Raw genomic sequence first — 19,812 nt, 5'->3', positions numbered from 1 at the left:
TCTTTGCAACCCCATGAACTGTAGCCCGCCAGGCTCCTCTATCCTTCATTGTCTCTGGAAGTTTGCTGAGATTCATGTCCATTGAGTTGGTGATGCTTATATAACCTGGGCTGATGTTTATATAGAATCTTAAGTAAGGCTGCAGTTGAAACACAGTTCTTGAATTATTCTATGCTTGGACAGATCTAGGGTGGGTTGAGGGTGTCTTTCAAAATAATACTCCAGTGGTTTTGGCATGTTTGAGTCAAGTTAATCCTGAGAGCTTCCTGAGGGTGGGTGAGTCTGTTCTGCAGGTTCTGCTATTGGCTTGCAGCTTACCTGGGAAATGCATAGTTTAGTGTTCACTCAACTCTGCCACCTCTCTTGCCTAGCATGGGGGTTCCCAGGGAACCTGAATGTCTTGGCATCTTGACATTGTACTTCTGTTCTTGCTTCCATCTCGTGACCTCTAGAAAGGAGATCTAGAAAGCATTAAGGCTGCAGTGTCTTAGCTGCAATCATTGCCAGTGTCTTAGTGGCAATCATCGCTTGCCAGTCGATGATTTAGATTTAAATGTTAGCTCTGTCCCCTAGTTATGCAGTAGAAGTCCCTCTTTGCTTCCCTTTCCTATAATCTGGACTGGGCGGGAGAAGTAAGAAGGAAGATCAACACAGCACTAAACAATCAGAAGCTTAGGAAAATTTGGGGGAATTTTTGCCTTCAGGTTATTTGGCTCATAGCCCTTCTTTATGTATTTATTGTCCTCACTTTAAAAAAAAAGACTCAGGAAACAAAGAAAAATAAAACCATAGTACAACACACATGCATAATGTACCACCTAGATTCAGCAATTATGTTTTGACATCTTTGCTTTATCTATGTATATGTGTGTGTGTGTGTGTGTGTGTGTGTGTATTTCCACTCCACATTTCTCTTTGTAAGACTTCCCTCCAAATTTCTTAAACTGCCAACCTTTCTTTTAAATGTTTAGGAATCATCGTCTTCTCAATTTCCTGTTTTTTATTTATGTTTGCAAAAATTTCTGCTGAGTAAACTTGGCTTCTTCTCATGACCCCTTTCTCTGGATTGTATTGAAACAAGAATTCACACTCAGAAGAATAAAGTCATTGTTTCCTATCAGCAGGGACTTTAATGAAACCTTCCCCTTTTATTCGAGGTGGGATATTTTTAAGGGAGAAATTATCTTGTACAGGAATTCTTTAGTATCTGAACTTAGGAATTGAATAGATTCGGGTACATGTTTTGAGGAGGTAGGGCTGGTAACCATCATTATCTGAACCCTTATTTAGATCTGAAGTCCAGGAACCACATAACTTTGGATAACAAAACCTTTCTTATTATCTGAATTCCTTTTCTCTAAACATAGGAACCACATAGATTCCAGTATCAAGAGATACTTGTACGTACGGTAAGGAGGAAAGTGCTCGTTTTTATCAGAACCCATTCTTACATACCTACATAGACCTATCAAAGGTCATGAAATCTAATTTGATCTTGGCAGCTGGGAGAGTGGGGGAAACAAGCTTGAGATAATATCATCATCCTTAAATAGTTGTAGTTATCTCTTTATTTGTGACTGTAATTCATTTGAGATAGACCTTTGGTGGAAATTGAATTTGTGTTTTTTTAAGTAGTCACTGGTCTGTTGGGATTCGAAATGTTTTCTGGTAGAAAACAAGGTTATTGGTCACAGTTGAAGTACCTGGTATTTACATAATCTCTCATCTTTATCTCCAGGCAGCCATTCAGCCGGGGTGCAAGATCTGCCATTGAGTTATAGGTCCTCTGGCCCCTGCAGTCTGATGGTCAGGGCAAAGCAGCTCCTTGTGATCATGTGATGTCTTTGTATTGAGTTTACAGGGTTTGTCAGTATCTGTAAATACAGTGAGTCTAGACAGGCAATGACACGACTCAGCAAAGAGGATTAACTTGGATGGAAACTAGACCAAACCTGATCTTTCTTTTTTGAAGTTTTTATTGTGGTAAAATACACATAACATGAAATTACTATTTTAATCATTTTTAAGTGTACAATTCAGAGGGATTAAGTGCATTCCCAGTACTGTGCAACCTTCATCATCCATCTCCAGAACTTTTTCATCATCCCGAACTGAAACTCTCTGCCCGTTGAATGATAATGACACATGATCTCTGCTCCTCAGTCTCTGGTAACTACTGTTCTACTTTCTGTCTCTGTGAATTTGCCTATTCTATGTGTGTCTTATCAGTAGAATCATGTAATTTTTAATCTTTTTTGTGTGGTCTGTTTCATTCAGCACTTAACAGTTTCAAGGGTCATCCATGTTGTAGCATGTATCAGAATTTCATTCCATTTTAAAATCTGAATAATATTCCCTATATGTATAAACAGCATTTTGTTTAACTATTAACCTGTTGATGGGCATTTAGGCTGTTTGCACCTTTTGACTGTTGGGCATTGGCTGCTCTAAACATTGGTGTACAAATATCTGTTTTATTCCCAGATTTCAATTATTTTGGATACATATGCAAAAGTGGAATTGCTGACTTAGAATTCTTCGTTTAACTTTCTAAGAAACAACTACAGATTTTAGGTGAAAGTCGCTTAGTTCTGTCCAACTCTTTTGACTATACAGTCCATAGAATTCTCCAGGCCAGAATACTGGAATGGGTATCCTTTCCCTTTTCCATGGGATCTTCCCCACCCAAGGATCGAAGCCAGGTCTCCCACATTGCAGGTGGATTCTTACCAGCTGAGCCACTAGGGAAGCCCAAGAATACTGTAGTGGGTAGCCTATCCCTTCTCCAGTGGACTTTCCCAACCCAGGAATCAAATTGGGGTCTCCTGCATTGCAGGCAGGTTCTTTACCAACTGAGATATCAAGGAAGCCCACAGTTTTAAAATATATTTTAAATGTAATTGTGGCATCATATTTTTGTGTGAGTGAAATTTGATCAAAATCTGTATTTAGTTAATAATACTGTATCACATGTTAATTTCCTGGGGTTTTTTTGTTGTTGTTTTTTTACAACATAGTATTTCAGTGTAGTCTCAGAATTGGATTAGAAGTTTCAAACCTCATTCAATTTTTTTTTTTAATCACTTAATAGTAAGCTTTCTAGCCTTTTAACAGTAACACTAGATGCCTGAATAAGTGGAACTGTGTCAAAATTTTGAGTGAACGTAAATTAGAAATTTAGCATTCTATTCATACTTAGTTAAACAGGTGGAATACAAATGTCAAATTTTTTAGCTAGGCAAAAATGGAGAAGTTTTCTAAAATATATATTGTAATACTGTTTATGTATTTGTGTGTGCAAATGCTTTTCTATTACACTTGATAAAGCTTGAAAAAGAATAACAACAGAAGAAAGAGAGACAGAAACTGGAAAACGCATGAAGCAGAAAAAGTGAAACAAACAATAAAAGTAAAAGATCATCATATAGTCTAGTTGTTTTTAAACATGGCTGCTCATTAGAATCACATCTGGAGCTTTGGAGAAAAGAACAGTGGTTTCTGTAATCTTGGGCAGTTTACTTAAACCTCTTTGAGCCATAGTTTGCTCATCTGTAAAATGGAGCTAATAAGAGCTACCTTAGCTAGCATCAAATAGATTCCGTATATTCATGTTGCATCATTTAGCTGAGCATTGATGATGACATTTTTTTAAGTCCCTTTTTGTTTACTGGAGCTGAGTAACAAGCTGGTCAATTCAGATGGAATAACAATTAGTTTCCATTGAATTTAGCAAATGTATTTTTGAAAACCATCTTTAAGTGATAGAAATTCTCGCAAATGTGGCATAAGAATTCTTCCTATTTTCTAAGTGTTGGGTGAGATCTGGAGGTAAAGTTCAGTTGGAAGGGAGACTTTTGAGTGTAAGGAGCTTTCTCCTTAACCATATCAGGCATATTTGGCTACAGAGGGGAGAGAGAAGGCTCTTATGGAATCTGACTGGGTGATGCCAGGAGCCAAGGGGTTAAGTTGAACCATTCTGGCAGATTGGCAAGGGGCATTCAGGCTGGGTAATTAAGGCTTCATTTCAGGAGATCACTGATGCATCAAAGTTGTTAATTAGTTTTATGAAAACAGATTGTACAACCACGGGGAGATTGTAATTGGGTAGTAATTGTAAATAACTCAGTGCTAAACCTTAGTTGAGGAACCAGTGGGAGTAACTTGGAAGGACAAAGGGAGTTGGGGGGTCTGCAGGTGTTGAGGGGAGAGGACAAAAGAGCCCGTAGTGAGGCAAACAATAAGTAAGACAATGTGAAGAGAGATGACCTAGAGTAACCTTATTCTTTTAGAAATGAGGAAACAGGTCTGAAAGGGGACAGAGTTTTTCCAAGACCACACAGCTAGTTACTGATAGATTTCTTTTCTTCCCTTGCCATGACGTTCCAGGATTGGTATGGCTTTGATTCTTAGGAGCTGACTATGAAGATCATGAAACATGTGGAAAAGAAGGTTTCTGGGGCTGGAGTCCTCCACCCTTTCATGTTTGCAGAGTATCCTCAGGGATTCTGTTCCATGATAGCAGAGAAGCAAAGTCTTCTCAAACTCTCGTTTTGTTTATTTACCACCCTCACCATAATTACACCTTCTGCATCCACGGCTCCACCATCCCTGGGGGCTGGAGCAACACTTCAGGCTTCCACAATGTGTCATCCTAGGAAAAGCCAGTCAACAGGGAAGTGAGTTTTGGTTTGATATTAAAAGAGGAGAGTTAATTTTTCACTGGGGTAAAGCTGATTTACAATGTGGTGTTAGTTTCGGGTGTATAGTGAAGTGATTCAGTTATATATACACATATATTGTGATATCATTTTTTAGATTCTTTTCCTGTAGATGTTATTACAGAAGACTGAGTTCCCTGTGCTACATGGCAGGTCCTTGTTGATCATCTGCTTTATCTATGGTAGTGTATATATGCTAAGAGGGGAGTGAGTTTTGAGGTTCAGTTTCAGATTGTGATTTGACTGCATACCCAAAGTGGGTAGGTGGCTTTGGGGAGCTGGTTGAGGGAGGGAGGAGAGGGTTACAAGGATAAAGTAGAATTTGCTCTTTCCAGTGTGACCCGGGACAAGTTACATCATTGTTCTCCCCAATGCTGCCCAAGCCTCTGTAACCAGAGACATTCAAGCCCACAAACCTGAGTCAATAGCTTGTTTACCTAATCTTATTTGGTTGGTTCCTTGTACTTAGTGGTTCTGGTTAATCAGAAAGACAAGTAGTCAGCAGTGAAACTGTAGGTATGACTCAGGTGTCAAGTACGGTGAACCACTTATCTCTCTTTTCTTATCAGTTTGGACCAGCAAATACAGTATCTGGAAGAACAAAGTGCATTTGCATGGAAACTAATCAGGAGAACATTTGGGGTTCATTTGGCCAAAATAAATCATGTGCTCTTGAAGTTCACACAATAGACCCATATTTGGGCTACTTGGGAAGCTCTTTCTCACAATCCCTGCTTCCTCCCCCTTCTTGGTCTGACTGTCTAACCCTTTTTTCTCAACTGAGTTGTCTAAGTTAGCATGATTACCTCATGACTATAAAGCAAAAACAACTCTACTTTTCAATCTCCAGAGGAACTTCAAATGTCTATCTGGTGAATCCATTGCCTTTACTGGCCAAGTTTTCCCAGAGGCCATTCAGTCAGTGAGGCCATTTGCCTCACTGCAATAAGTTGGGAGGACTGTTGTCCTTTTGTACCCATGAATGCTTAAGAAAAGTATAGAGAGGTGCTCAGTCAAGTAGATGATTTTCCAGCTGTCCTGTTCCTTGGCTATCAATAAAAATAAGAACTCTTACAGCCATGCTTTCAAGTTAACAGAGGGAAAATACACTTATCAGTGGTGAGTATGTTTAAAAAATAACATTGTTTTCCTAATTATAAAAATTAATGTCCCTATAGAGGGACTCTGTATCAATCTAGAGGGATGTGATGGGCTGGGAGATGGGAGGGAGGTTCAAAAGGGAGGGAATATATGTATACTTATGGCTGATTCATGTTGAGGTTTGACAGAACCCAACAAAATTCTGTAGAGCAGTTATCCTTCAATAAAATAATTAATTAAAAAAAATTAATGTCCCTGTAGAGCATTTGGAAAGCTTAAAGAAGAAAAAGGAATAAACTAAGTTACTCAGGATCTCTTTTGTGAATATTTTGATAAGTTTATGTTCAGATCTTTTCCAGGAGGATATAGCCTGTTTCTCTAGACATCCGGCTTTCTTGTTTAGAGCATTTGTCTTCTTTTTTAGTACCTGAATCTTTTTGTAAGTGCTCTTTATTTGCTATAAACTCAATCCTGAACTGTGAACTTTCTGAACTGATAAAGAATCAATTATTACATACATCCCGAAGCCTCAATTTCTTATTTTTTTATTATTATTTATTATTTTTGGTTCCACTGGGTCTCCCTTGCTGTATGGGGGCTTTCTAGTTGCGGTGAGCATGGGATACTCTTTGTTGCAGTACTCAGGCCTCTCATTGTAGTAGCTTCTCTTGTTGCACAAGCTCTAGGAGCATGGTCTTCAGTGTTTGAGGCTCGCAGGCTCTGGAGCACAGGCTCAGTATTTGTCGAGCATAGGCTTTAGTTGCTCCACAGCGTGTGGCATCTTCCTGGACCAGAGACCACACCCATGTCCTCTGCTTTGGCAGTGGACTCCTATCCACTGTACCACCAAGGAAGTCCAAGCCTCAATTTCTTGTTAGAGAAAGCACAGGTGATGACACTGTTTGAGTTGCAGTGCTGCAAACCAATTTTGATAGATACAGTCAACCGGAAAGCAAAGGGAGGAAAGAAGTAAGTTCCTAGGGGAGGTTTTTTCTTTGTTTTTTTTCTCATAGGAAAAAAAATGCAGGTAACTCTAGAGAAATCTGGAATGCAACCAGCTACTATGTATCTTGTGTATAGTAACAGATATCTCTGCTAAGCTGCTAAGTCACTTCAGTGATGTCCAACCTTGTGTGACCCCATAGATGGCAGCCCACCAGGCTCCCCCGTCCCTTGGATTCTCCAGGCAAGAGTACCGGAGTGGGGTGCCATTGCCTTCTCCAACAGATAATCTCTACTTGGTAGCAAAACAGATTTTCTAGAAAGATGTATGTCAGACGGTCTCTGGCTTTAGCTGTGATTGTGAGTGCTATTGTGGAGATGCTAAAACCATTCCTAGTGGCATTTCCCCATTCACTCAACTCACCGCTAATGATTGGACAGCACCGCTTCAGCATTCTGTCTTTCCAAATCGTGTTGGGAGTCATGTGCTTACTTTCTACTGATAAGATCCTTTGGTAAAAATGGGGGGGAAATTAAATAACGAACTGAGTTCAGGAACTAGGTGGGTGGACTTCTTAGTCTGTTGGCATGTGATTTGTGGGTGGGAATTTCTTTTTAAAGCAAGAATAGTGCACTATATATTGGCTGACTGGGTTATCCGTGTACTGGAGTGTAGACAAGTGTTCTTTGTCTAATTGAGTGAATAAAAAACATGTACTGGCATGAATGGCCATGTGCATTTTCAAGGAGGAGGGGCGCATGCCAAGGCCTAATGAATTCAGGTCTTCAAAGCATATCTATAAGGGCTTCCCTGGGGGTCTAGTGGTTAAGACTTGCCCTTCCAGTGTAGGGGGTACAGGTTAGATCCCTGGTCAGGGAACTAAGATCCCACATGCCTCAGGGCCAAAAAACCAAAACATGAAACAGAAGCAATGTTGTAACAAATTCACTAATGAATTTTTTAATGATCCACATTAAAAAAAAAAAGCTATCTGTAAAGCCTGTCTGTGGATCAGAAGGGGATTGGTGGTAATACATGTTACCCAAGTCTTAAGCTTGCTCTGGAAGCAGAAGAAGCAAGATGGTGGTGGTTTGTACAGGGGACAGATGCTGTTGGGACATTAGACGTGCCATTATCAGAGGTCTTCAGAATCTGCACTCAGTTGCAAGAATTTATCATGCCTCAGAGGTTATAAAAGAAGCAGTTGTGCTTTTCTTTGTGCATTTTACCACTGGTCAGCGTCATGCTTTGAAATGAAGGTCAGTGTCCTCCTGATTGAGGAACTTGAAAATGTCTCGCTTGACATGCGGGGAGTTGAGTCATGAGGTTTCTAATGAGCGGTGATTAACAGCTCCGGGAAGGGCACACATCATCCCTTGAACCCTGCCCTGTGTCATCTGGCCACCTGGCTCCCGGATTTCCCTCCCAGCCAGAAGAGCAAATAAAAAGATAAGTCAGCCAACTGGGAGATGCCACCAGTGCCTGCCACATTTCTAACCTGTGGTGTCAAATGACAAGGGCAAGTAGAGATACCCAGCTGGGCTGAGTTGAACATTGGCTTTCTCCCAGGATCTGTGTGCCCTTTTGGGCGTCAGTCATTTCACCTGCAAAATGGAGTGATGCTACTTGTCACTTCTGCCCATCTTCCCTGTGCATCCTGGTACAAGCCATGTTTGTACCTCACCTGGCCACCATGGCATCATCCTACCTGGTCTCCCCACGTTGATCCTTGCCTCCCTAAAATCCAGGCTCAGTGTCCAGCCAGAGTGGTCATGATGCTCACTGTCTCTGTCTGAAATCATCTTGTTTGGTGGCTTTCTTGTGATTGTCTCTCTGACCCCCACCCTGGAATGCGAGCTTCATGGTCTCCACTACATCCTTAAGAGCCCACCCACTGGTTTCAGAGGGGTGGTCCTCCCTCTCTCTTTCTAGCTGCTTTTGCCTCTGGTGTTCTCCTGTTCTCATTCTTTGAAGCAGCTTTATTGAGTCCCAGAGCTAGTTTGAAGTGGGAATCAGGAGATGCAGGGTCTCGTCTGAGTCCTGCCACTTCCTGGCGGAGTGCCCTAAAGACAGTCCCTCATCTTCTCTGGGCCTTTTTCCTTACCTGTAAAGAGAAGGGAATATTCGTTTGCAAGGGCTGTCATGGTAAAGGGCCACAGACAGGGAAGCTTAAGCATCTGAAGTGTGTTTTCTCACAATTCTGAAGACTAGAAGTTTGAGATAGAAATGTTGGTAGTGTTGATTCTCCTTGGTGTAGAAGATGACTGTCTTCTCCCTGTGTCTTTATGTGGCTTCCCGTCTGAGTGTCTGTGTCCTCGTCTCTTCTTATAAGGACATTGGTCACGTTGGATGAGGGCCCATGTACCTTCATTACCTCTTTAAGATCCTATCTCCAAAAATAGTCAGTCATATTCTGAGGTATCGGGAGTTAAGAGTTCAACTTCTGAATTTTAAGGGCACACAAATTCATCTCAAAACAAACAAGAATATGCTGTATGTTATCTAAACTATTTCCAGTGGTACAAAATTATATTTTAGGTTGAGGATTTTCCTTTTCACTTTCTTGTCTAGTTACACTCCTGTGAGGTAACAGCTTGATATACACATAATTCCTCATTTTTAATCTTCAAACATAGCCCTCAAGTGTATTTTGAAGGGTTTATGAGTATGTGTGTATGTGTATTGCAAAATAGCAATAATGTAAGTTATGGACTGTCAAAATGGGAGAATTTCTCTATAAAATGTTAAGTGGAACAAAAAGTGCCTGGAAAGGGCTCTTAATTTCATTTTTCTCTATAATTGTTTAATTAAAAAGTTTATGTTTATTTTTTTCACTTGAAGTAGACTTGATTGACCATATTCTGTTAGTTTCTGGTGTGTGCAACAAAGTGATTCAGTTATATATATATATATATATACACACACCCATATATATATATATATATATATATATTCCTTTTCAGATTCTGGTCCATTAAAATTTCTGTAATTTTGGGCTCTGTAGTTCACAATGGCTTGTTTCTTTCCACAGCTGGACACTGACAAGCTGGCTCTCCCCATGAACCCCAGCCCGCTCAGCCCCAGCCCAATCCCCAGCCCCAACACGAAACTTGAGAATTCCACGCTCCTGACGGTGGAACCGTCCCCTCTGGACAAGAACAAGGGCTTCTTCGTGGATGAGTCTGAGCCCCTCCTTCGCTGTGACTCCACGTCCAGCGGCTCCTCCGCGCTGAGCAGGAACGGCTCCTTTATTACCAAAGGTACAGATGCCTGGCGACCCGCATTCGTTCTTAAGCCTCCCCCAGAAGAGCCCCTGGGATCTCTCCCTCTTTTAGTTCCTCGTTCCAGTAGGAGCAGGATGAACTGAATGACCTGCCCTGGACTCTGAGGGGAGGCTAGCCTGTGAGAAACTATGTCACTCCCCATCCGGGACCCGCCTGGAAAATCTTTACAGCCCCGACTGTCTGGCCCGGGGCCGTATCCAGGAGTATCGGTCACCCTCAGTCCTCATGATGCTATCAAGTGTTTCGGGGAAAGTCCGATAACGTGTAGTCTGGCAGGTTTTTTTTTTTTTTTTCCTTTTTGCAAATTATTTACCAGGCTTGTAGAACACAGGGATTTAAAGTATAACTTATCTTGAGAGTCTGGAGTATAGGTTTTATTGACTCAAATTAAAATTCGCTCTGTTAAACTTGGTTGCAAATAATGTTTTAAAGATTCTGGACTGACGCATTTGGTAAATAATTTGCTGCTTGCAGTTCTGAATAGCAGGGTAGGGAATTAACAGGTATACTATATTGATGACTGACTTTTGTTAGAAATTTCCTAGGTTGGGTAACACCAGTTATATTTTACTGAAAGGGCTATATTTTATGTTGTTAACTTTTACATATTTATAAATATATTCTATTTTACATATTTATATTTTGTACTTTATATAGTCATATACCTATTCTTATAAAGATTTATATTTTAGTTTGTAATTTGGTACTTATTATCTTTTAGAGAATACTTTTTATAACGGTAATAATAGTTTAGTTTCTTACCCCATTTTAAGATATAACCCAGCAAGCGTTATTTTCTTATTTATGTGCCTTGGCTCTTAGAAGTTTACTTTTGAAATGTAACAAAGTGAAAGTGAAAGTCGCTCAGTCGTGTCCAACTCTGTGCGACCCCATGTACTTCTCCAGACCAGAATTCTCTAGGCCAGAATGCTGGAGTGGGTAGCCTTTTTCTTTTCCAAGGGATCTTCCCAACCCAGGGATCAAACCCAGAACCCAGGTCTCCCGCATTGCAGGTGGATTCTTTACCAGCTGAGCCACAAGGGAAACCCAAGAGTACTGGAGTGGGTAGCCTATCCCTTCTGCAGCAGATCTTTCCGACCCAGGAATTGAACTTCGGGGTCTCCTGCAGACAGGTTCTGCAGCTATCCCAACTGAGCTATCAGGGAAGCCCAAAATATAACAATATAATTAGAAAATCAGATAAGCCGATTATTAACTTGGAATGTTTGTGGAGGAAAGACTGGACTGGTCTTTGCTTACTAACACATGCTACAGATGGGAAAAGTGGTGACGTTTCTTTCTTTTAAGTTTCTTTAAGTATTTCAGCATCCTTCTGAGTTTTGGAAGAACTTAGAAGTCACATGAGTCCAGGCAAATGTCATGTTCCATCAACAACCCAATCAAGCAGATCCTTGTCTGATCTCTATTAGGTCAATCTTGCTTGTTATCTTATGCACAATGTTGGCAAAACCCACCGTGTTGTTTAAAATGTGCCAGAGCTTCACTCCCTCACCTTGTCGAGGGTGGGGACAGCCTGGGGCGAGGATCACTGTCACCTTAACTCTCCCGTTGTCTAACGCAGTCCCTTGACAGCTGTCCCCTTCCCTCCCTTCCCTGCAGAAAAGAAGGACACAGTGCTGAGACAGGTGCGCCTGGACCCCTGCGACTTGCAGCCTATTTTTGATGACATGCTCCACATCCTGAACCCCGAGGAGCTGCGGGTGATCGAAGAAATTCCTCAGGCCGAGGACAAGCTGGATCGGCTGTTTGAGATCATTGGAGTCAAGAGCCAGGAAGCCAGCCAGACCCTCCTGGACTCTGTTTATAGTCATCTTCCCGACCTGTTGTAGAACACGAGGAATACTGCACTCTGGAAATTACTCAGTTTAGTGGCAGGGTGGGTTTTTTTTTTTTTTTTTTTTTTTAATTTTTATTTTTTTGGTGTGTGTGCGCGCGTGCGTGTGTGTTTAACGGAGTATATGGCCAGTGTTTTGAGTTCTTTCTTTTTAAAAACCCATCTGGGAAATTAGCATATAAGCCTTTTCAACTGTTTCAGAATATCCACCACTGAAGTTTTTTTTTTAGGTTCCCTATTTTCTCTGTTTTGCCTTTGTATGTATTCTCAAAATTGTTCTGTGCACTTTAACTTCACTTAATGAACCACAAATGCAGTGTGGCTTTTCTCACACACTGGATTGTGAGGCTCTTCTTAAAAGTGTCATGGCATCTTATGAATGCTATAAGCCGTCTTCGTGTCTCAAAATCCACTTCTGCTTTGATTATTACTATTTTATTATTCATCATTTATGGATTTTCTTAAGGGTTCGAGAAATGTAAGACCCCATTGAGTTACTGTAATGCAATTAGATTTTGAGTTATCTTTCTAATATGCCTTTTTGGATAGTTCATATTCATGGCTGAAACTTGACCACACTGTTGCCGATTGTATGGTTTTCACCTGGACACCGTGTTGAACGCTTGTCCCCTTACGCTAATCTACTCTGGGCTGGAGACATGAAGTCCTCACAAGCCATCACGACTTTGCTATTCAAGTGGCTTGTCAACCAGGCCACCAAAGAACTTGAACTTCATCTTTTAAGGATTGAGCTGTTCTGGAATCTATTGCTGCACTTTGGAAAGTCACAATTGAAGTGCCGGTGACAACTGGCACCTTTTCCAAAGGGAATTTGCCCAGCTTTGCTTGACAAGATGTCTTGTTTTTTATACACACATAGTCAATAGGTCCGGTCTGCCCTCAAGGCCTTGGTCTTGGTGGGTTTCTTTCGTTCAATCACTTTAATTAAAAATGGCTGCCGCTGTAAGAACTCTTACCTGATATATTTGCAACTCTGCTCCCATTTATAGACGTGCTGTCTGATGCTCAGTTGATGGATTCTAACGCAAAGGTGGTGTTGACTCCCTTTGTGTGGGTGGGGTTTGTGGGTGTGATGGTGAGGGACTGATATCAGAAAAATGCCTTCAAGTGTACTAATTTATTAATAAATATTAGGTGTTTGTTACTTGAGTAGTTGGAGTATATTTAATCCTTGTCTTATCTGAGTGTTCAAGGCAGAACTCTTTGATCAGTCTCTTGGAAAAGTATATTCTAAAAACTTCAGCCTTTCTAGGGACTTCTGGTGGTTCAGTGGTTACAAATCTGCCTCGCAATGCAGGGGACCTGGGTTCGATCCCTGGTTGGGGAACTAAGCCCCCATGCTGCAGCTACCGAGCCCACATGTTCTGGAGCCTGTGAGCCACAACTAGAGAGCCCACTCGCCACAACTGAGAAGTCTGCCTACCTCGACGAAAGATCCCGTGGGAGTCAGCTAAGATCCAGCACGACCAAAGAAAGAAGCATTTCAAAAATTAAAAAAATTAAAACTTTAGTCTTTCTAATTTGTGAATCATGCATATTAGCAAAGATTTGTAGAGAAAGACTTCCAAGCATTGAAGGTGACCAAGCGTTTCCTGATTTTGCAGGGGTGAATCTGAGGCTTCTGCTTTTGAGATTGTCTCTCTTTTAAGAAGTGAGGCTTTGGAGGTGGAGAGGTTTAACTGCTGACTAGTCCTTGGATTATATGCTTCTTACTCATTTCCATCTAGGAAACTAACGCTCATGGGCGGGTCTATACAAGTTCATAGACTTCTATATGAAGCCCCGTTGCCCCTGAATAACTATGGGCAACTTTCTGGGAAGTATGGCAGGGTAACATGCTATGTGGGGCGGGGGGGTACATATTACTTTACATTTTATCTATTATGTTATATTTTATGTTTCACTGCATATCCCCCTTAGCTTGGGAACCCTGGCTCTACGGAACTCCCACAGTCAGAAGCCTCAGCAACTTTGAGTTCCTCTTTCAGTAAGAAATTGGAAGTAGATGCCCAGTCTGAACACTCTGACACCCGTGTCACTGACATTAAAGGGGTTTTCCGCTTTTGTGTACTTCCATGTGGCTGGTTTCTAGAGAGCCATCCTGGGATTTGGTTTCATGGCTCTTGGGCCAGGTTTCCCTTCCTCTTTTGTCAACAGCACAGACACTCTTCACAAAAGGAAAAGCTAAACCAGCATGGGTCCTGGATGGTGGTAGAGACAGATGTTTGTTTGTTTCTCAGAAGATTTCAGGAGCACTGTTTATTTTATGTGGGGGTGGAAAACATGAATGAATGAGTCAGCATTGTGGTTATTAAATGTGTAAATTCTTCATATCTTGGGGATGCTTTTACTTATTATTTACACAGCTTTATACTTTATTGACTTTTCACATTTATCCTATAAGATAGGAACTATTATGCCCATTTTATAGATTAAAAATAGGCTTTATTTTAAAGGCTAAGGAACTTGCTTAAGGACCAACAGAAGAGCTGTAGCAATCAGACTTCAACTTGAATCTGAGACTGTTTATTCAGTACTAGAACCAGAACCAGAACTCATTTGTCAGAGATCATGGTGATGAAATGGAACTGGGTTATAGGGAAAATGCTATACTTAAGTTGAATAAATAAGGTGGCTCAGATGGTAAAAAATATGCCTGCAGTGCAGGATACCCGAATTGGATCCCTGGTTTGGGAAGGTCCCCTGGAGAAAGGAATGGCTACCCACTCCAGTATTCTTGCCTGGAGAGTTACATGGACAGAGGAACCTGGCAGGGTACAGTCCATAGGGTTGCAAAGAGTCAGACACAACTGAATGACTAACACTTTCACTTTTTCACTGTAGGGAAAAATGCTATACTTAAGGTGAATTAATAATTGTGAAAATATAGGAATGGCCTGGCAACTCTTGGTGACGAAGGGGAAAGGAACATAGGAATTGTGGTTAAACAGAAATGAATTTTTATTTGAGTATAGTTGCTTTACAATGTTGTTAGTTTCTACTGTACAGCAAAGTGAATAAGTTATATGTATACATATACCCCATCTTTTGGGGATTTCAGAAGCTTAATATTGAATTAATATATATATATATAGCTATTCTTAAAAAAAAGCAAAGGCTAGTTGCACTATTAAAAAACAGCATAAAAAAAACAGCATGTTCTGTCAGAGTTAATGATAATTTGATTCATATAATATGTTGCTCACCTTGCAGCTTTTCTCTCTGGTTGGAGCTGCCTTACTTTGAGGGGTCTGGGAAACTGGAAGGTCTCCAGTGTAGGGTGGAGGCAACAACCAGGAGAGTAAGAAATAGGAAAGGGAGTAATTGTTGGGAAATCTACACTTGATGATGAAGATCCATGGAGGTAAGAGAAACACTATCTTAAGTAATCTGAAAGGCTAAGGAAGGGGCAGTTTATTTTTCTTTAGAGTCATATTGTTTCCTGGAGGCCAATTTAGGTTAAATGCAGGGGAGCTTTGAAACAATTAGAGAGGGCTGGTTTTCAAAGGAGAGAATGATTCCCACTCTGGGGAGATGTTGGACATGCCTCCGTGCTCCTCTTTGTGTAAGTAAGCATTGTCTGGGAATGAACAGGTTGTTAACAAGGCAGATTTCCAGAGAGTTTGATTCAGGAGATTTGTGGTGACATGGAAAATGAGCTTCCCCCACAATTTTTCTGGACACCCTCATTGGGCCACATTGACAAAAGTGGTTTAGATTCTTGACTCTGTGGACCGGAGACCAACCAACTACACCATCTGGGAGCTTTTAGAAATGCATAGTTTGAGGCCACTTTGCTGTGCTCCTTAAACATTAATAAGCAATGAAACACTTGGAGATCTTGTTAAAGTGCAGGTTCTGTTTCAGCTGTTGGGGGTGGGGGTAGATACCTGGACTTGGATGCTGCCAGTCACCAGATCACATTGAGCAGTCTGAGATTAAGCTTTGGTTTCAAGGAGGCTTACAAAGAGTAGCACCGATATGCGAGAAGATTATACCCACTCCACAGGAGAGATGATCCAAAGAGATTTCCAGAGTCAGGCAATCCTGGTCAGAACCTATAGCAAGTGGAATCAGCCAGGGGAGCTTTGAGAAATCTAATGCCCAGGTTAAACTCCAGACCAGTTAAGTCAGAATCTCAGGGATGGGACCCAGACATGAGTGTTTTTGAAGGAGATGCCGATGTTGTCAGCTTGGACAATTGCTGATATAAGACTGAATGAAGAGTGTGCTTCTAAAGTCCTACCCCAGATCTGATGGGTAAATCTTACAGGGAGGTAACCTGGGAATCTTGCTATCACCAGTCCCACTCAACTCTGCAGACTTGCTTTAGGCCCCATAGCACGCATGCTCAATCATGTCTGATTCTTTGTGACCCCATGGACTGTAGACAGGCTCCTCTGTCCATGGAATTTTCCAGGCAAGAATACTGAAGTGGCTTGCCATTTCCTTGTCCAGGGGGTCTTTCTGACTCAGGGATTGAACCCACATCTGCATTTCCTGCATTGACAGGCAGATCCTTTACCTACTAGCCACCTGGGAAGCCCTTTAGGACCCATAACCCTGCTTTAACATGTTATATAACTGTTAGGAATGTATACACTATCAAGTCCAGTTGGGGCAACAGTTTATGGCTTAATTGCTCTGATGAACCCACCTGCAACTAATCAATTCTTGGGGCTTTGAGCATAATATATAAGGTATGATTAATCAAGAATATTTGGGAAGGGATGTTATGAATGTATAATTAAACAAGAACACTTGGGAAGTGATGTTATTCTGATTTATGTTTCTATATATATTTGATTGAAAGTTTACCAATTTTCAAAGAAATGAAATAAGATATCATGAGACGTAAAGCCACACTGATTTAATCATAGAATCTCAGACTTTTGCAACACCTGGGCCACTAGGCTATCAATCTCATTGTCTAGTCCTGTAGATGCAGCAGCTAACCTACCTTGACCTCAAGTAAATCCAATCTTTTTTTAGCAAAATTGTAGCCCTTACCTTTGTACAGAACCTTGGATATCATCCAGGGAGCCTGTGGTTTTCAGGTGGGAAGTTAGGGCACTGATATAAATCATAATGTTGTGGCATCCCAGAAAGAACACTGGGTTTGGGGGTCAGAAGTCCTTAACCTACAGCTGCTGTTGGTTAAGACCAGAAAGGTCTGGGACTTTCCTGGTAGTCCAGTGGCTAAGACCCCACACTCCCAATGCAGGGGACCTGGGTTCGATCCCTGATCCGGTAACTAGATCCCATGTGCCACAACTAAAGATCCCTCATGCCATAATGAAGGCCCCACCACTAAAAGATTTCTGTGTGTTGCAATGAAGATCAAAGATCCTGCTTGCCACAACTAAGACCTGGCAAAGGAAAAAAGAGACCAGGAAGGTCTGAGCCATCTGAGCTATCTATCAGAGTAAGGTCGTATCCCAGGGCTAAGGAGGCTCTGAGAGTTCCAAGGAAGCAAGAGACGTAAGACAGACACTGTTACCATGGTCAGGTCAAGCTCTGGATCAGAGACCAGGATTCAGACATACTAGAAAGAAAATTGAGATGAGAGAAAAGCAATTAGAAAGTGACCATGTGGAGCTGATAACTGAGGAAAGGCTTTAGCAGAGTCAGACATTTCACCTTTACTTTCTCCCTGGCCTGAAACCAATCTGGGGTCATAGGCCTGGCAGTGGGTGGGATAGACTAGGGAATTATGGACTATGGATTATGAGCCTCGCTTGAGTCAAGACAGAATCTGAAAGTTCACGTAGGAGCCCAGCTGGGAGAAATAGTTGGAGGCAGATCCCAGAGGGTTTGTGTCCCAGGGATCTAAACTAGAACTTGTGGGTCAAGGACAATTTTCAAGGCCGACCAGTTTAAAATCAAGTGGTGGCCACCCACAGGAGCACAGCAGGTGGTGAGTCAATGTCCAGAGGGCTGGATGTTAGTACCTAGAAGGCCAGCAACATGGATGGGGCACACAGCCCTTCAAAGTTTGGAAATAGGAGTAGAAACCCCCCTCATGATGATTTGAGAGTGGGGAGATTTAAAGATAGGGATTTTAAGCTCAGTGTGTGCCTTGCATGGGTGATTAGTTGCTCAGTCGTGTCCAGCGCTTTGCAACCTTTGGACTGTAGCCTGCCAGGTTCCTCTGTCCATGGGATTTTTCAGGCAAGAATACTGGAGTGGACTGCCATTTCCTCTGTCAGGGGAACTTCCTGACCTAGGGATCAAACCTGCATCCCCTGTGTCTCCTGCATTGCAGATGGACTCTTTACTTGCTGAGTCATCAGGAAAGCCCTAAGTACTCCCCAAATAGACCTACTTCTTCCAAGATCAGATTTATCCCTGAAGTTGGGAGCACAGTTGCCGTTATGGATGAAGTTGAGAGGTGAGTGAACAGACTCACAGAACCAAGCAAGACAATACAATCAGAGCATAAAAATCATGAGAAATGAGGAAGATGGGGGAGTGAGCCTCTGATTCAAAGGGGGAGCAAATGAGTGCAGATGAAGTCACAGCTGTATGCAGGGGAAGTGGAACTGTCCTGGAACAAGATTCTTGGTGGTCCCTGAATCCACAGTTCATAAAATATGAAACTGGAACTCAATGTGGCCAAACTCTTACTTCCACCTAACTGGTCATTGAGTCATCTTTCTGAAATTTAGTTTAATTCTAACTCCAACCCACTTCTGACTCTCCTTGCCAGCTCCCCAAGGGGAGGGGGTCCATCAAAACACCTCCTTTCCCATGGTATATGGTCTCCCTTTGACCATACTAGGATTCTTAGGTAGAAATTAGCCTTTTCCTTTTTAAGGAACATTAAAAGTGATAATTTTAAAAAACAACATATATATGGTTAAATTTCATAGCTCTAGATCTCTATGGTCCAAGGACTAGAGTATTACATAAATAGAAGGGACATTAGAGGTCATTTAATCACATTTCTCACTCCAAAACACTCTACTGCATACTTCACGGCATTCAGATTCATGAACCTTGAAACTTAAAAACATCCATCCAGCCCTTGAGCTCTAAAAGCAGTCAAGTGCAACAACTCAAGTGCAAAGTGTGGAATATTTAACTACCAAGCAAATTGGGGCAGTAATGACAGAATAGATGATTCCATGGCAAATGATTATCTACGTACTCCAATCCAGCAGTCAACTGGCAACTCTAGATTCCAAGTTCTACAAATCTAACTGAAAGCCTCAGCTACATGATTAAACAATTCTTAGAATACGAAGTGATAATTTCCAAATATATTTCCACAGGTGCAATACAGATACAGTCAATCTAATCAAAACAACCACCACAAAGGTGATTTATCTACATTATTGCCTTTCCACTAACGGTAGAAAACCCACCTGCCAATGCAGGAGGCATATGAGATGCAGGTTTGGCCTCTGGGTTGGGAAGATTCCCAGGAGAAGGGCATGGCAACCCACTCCAGTTTTCTTGCCTGGAGAATCCCATGGACAGAGGAGCCTGGCAGGCTACAGTTCATAGGGTCACAAAGAGTCGGACACAACTGACGCGGCTGAGCACACATCCCAATTAACATCTGCTTTATTGCCCCAAGTGGAAGAAATAGATAAAAATAATAAGATCTAGTCTAGCTTCTGTTTTGAAAATGTTTTCAGAGAAAACAAATGTTTGCGAAAAAAATAAATGTGCCTGCTTGGGTATCATGCCTACTTCAACAAGTAGGTTCTTGATCAAGGAAAAATCTCTGTGGGAGGAAGTCTTTAGTAAACCAGCAAAGAGATATGCTAGTCTTGGGAGCATGTTTTCTCAGGAGATGCTGTGGAAGTTGAAAAGACTTCCAGGTGCTTGTAGAGTGCATCCTAGCTGTATCTCCACCAAAGCAGGTCTCCTTTCTCCCACCAG

At 41.6% G+C, this 19,812-nt stretch overlaps 1 protein-coding gene across 1 annotated transcript in view; it reads left to right on the top strand.

The window, feature by feature from the left end:
* Positions 1 to 13,081, top strand: part of TNFRSF21 (TNF receptor superfamily member 21) — a 62,760-nt gene extending 49,679 nt beyond the window's left edge. Inside the window, exons 5-6 of the mRNA XM_065912638.1 lie at positions 9,794 to 10,022; positions 11,667 to 13,081. Of these exons, the coding sequence (XP_065768710.1) occupies positions 9,794 to 10,022; positions 11,667 to 11,896 (459 nt within the window). The 3' untranslated portion in view covers positions 11,897 to 13,081. The remainder of the gene's footprint in view (positions 1 to 9,793; positions 10,023 to 11,666) is intronic.
* The last annotated feature ends 6,731 nt before the right edge of the window (positions 13,082 to 19,812 follow it).

The sequence above is a fragment of the Muntiacus reevesi genome, chromosome 20, assembly GCF_963930625.1.
Source record: "Muntiacus reevesi chromosome 20, mMunRee1.1, whole genome shotgun sequence".
In the NCBI taxonomy this organism is placed as follows: Eukaryota; Metazoa; Chordata; class Mammalia; order Artiodactyla; family Cervidae; genus Muntiacus; species Muntiacus reevesi.
Note: the sequence above shows the minus strand (reverse complement) of the source record. Positions and strands in the feature narration are given on the sequence as shown.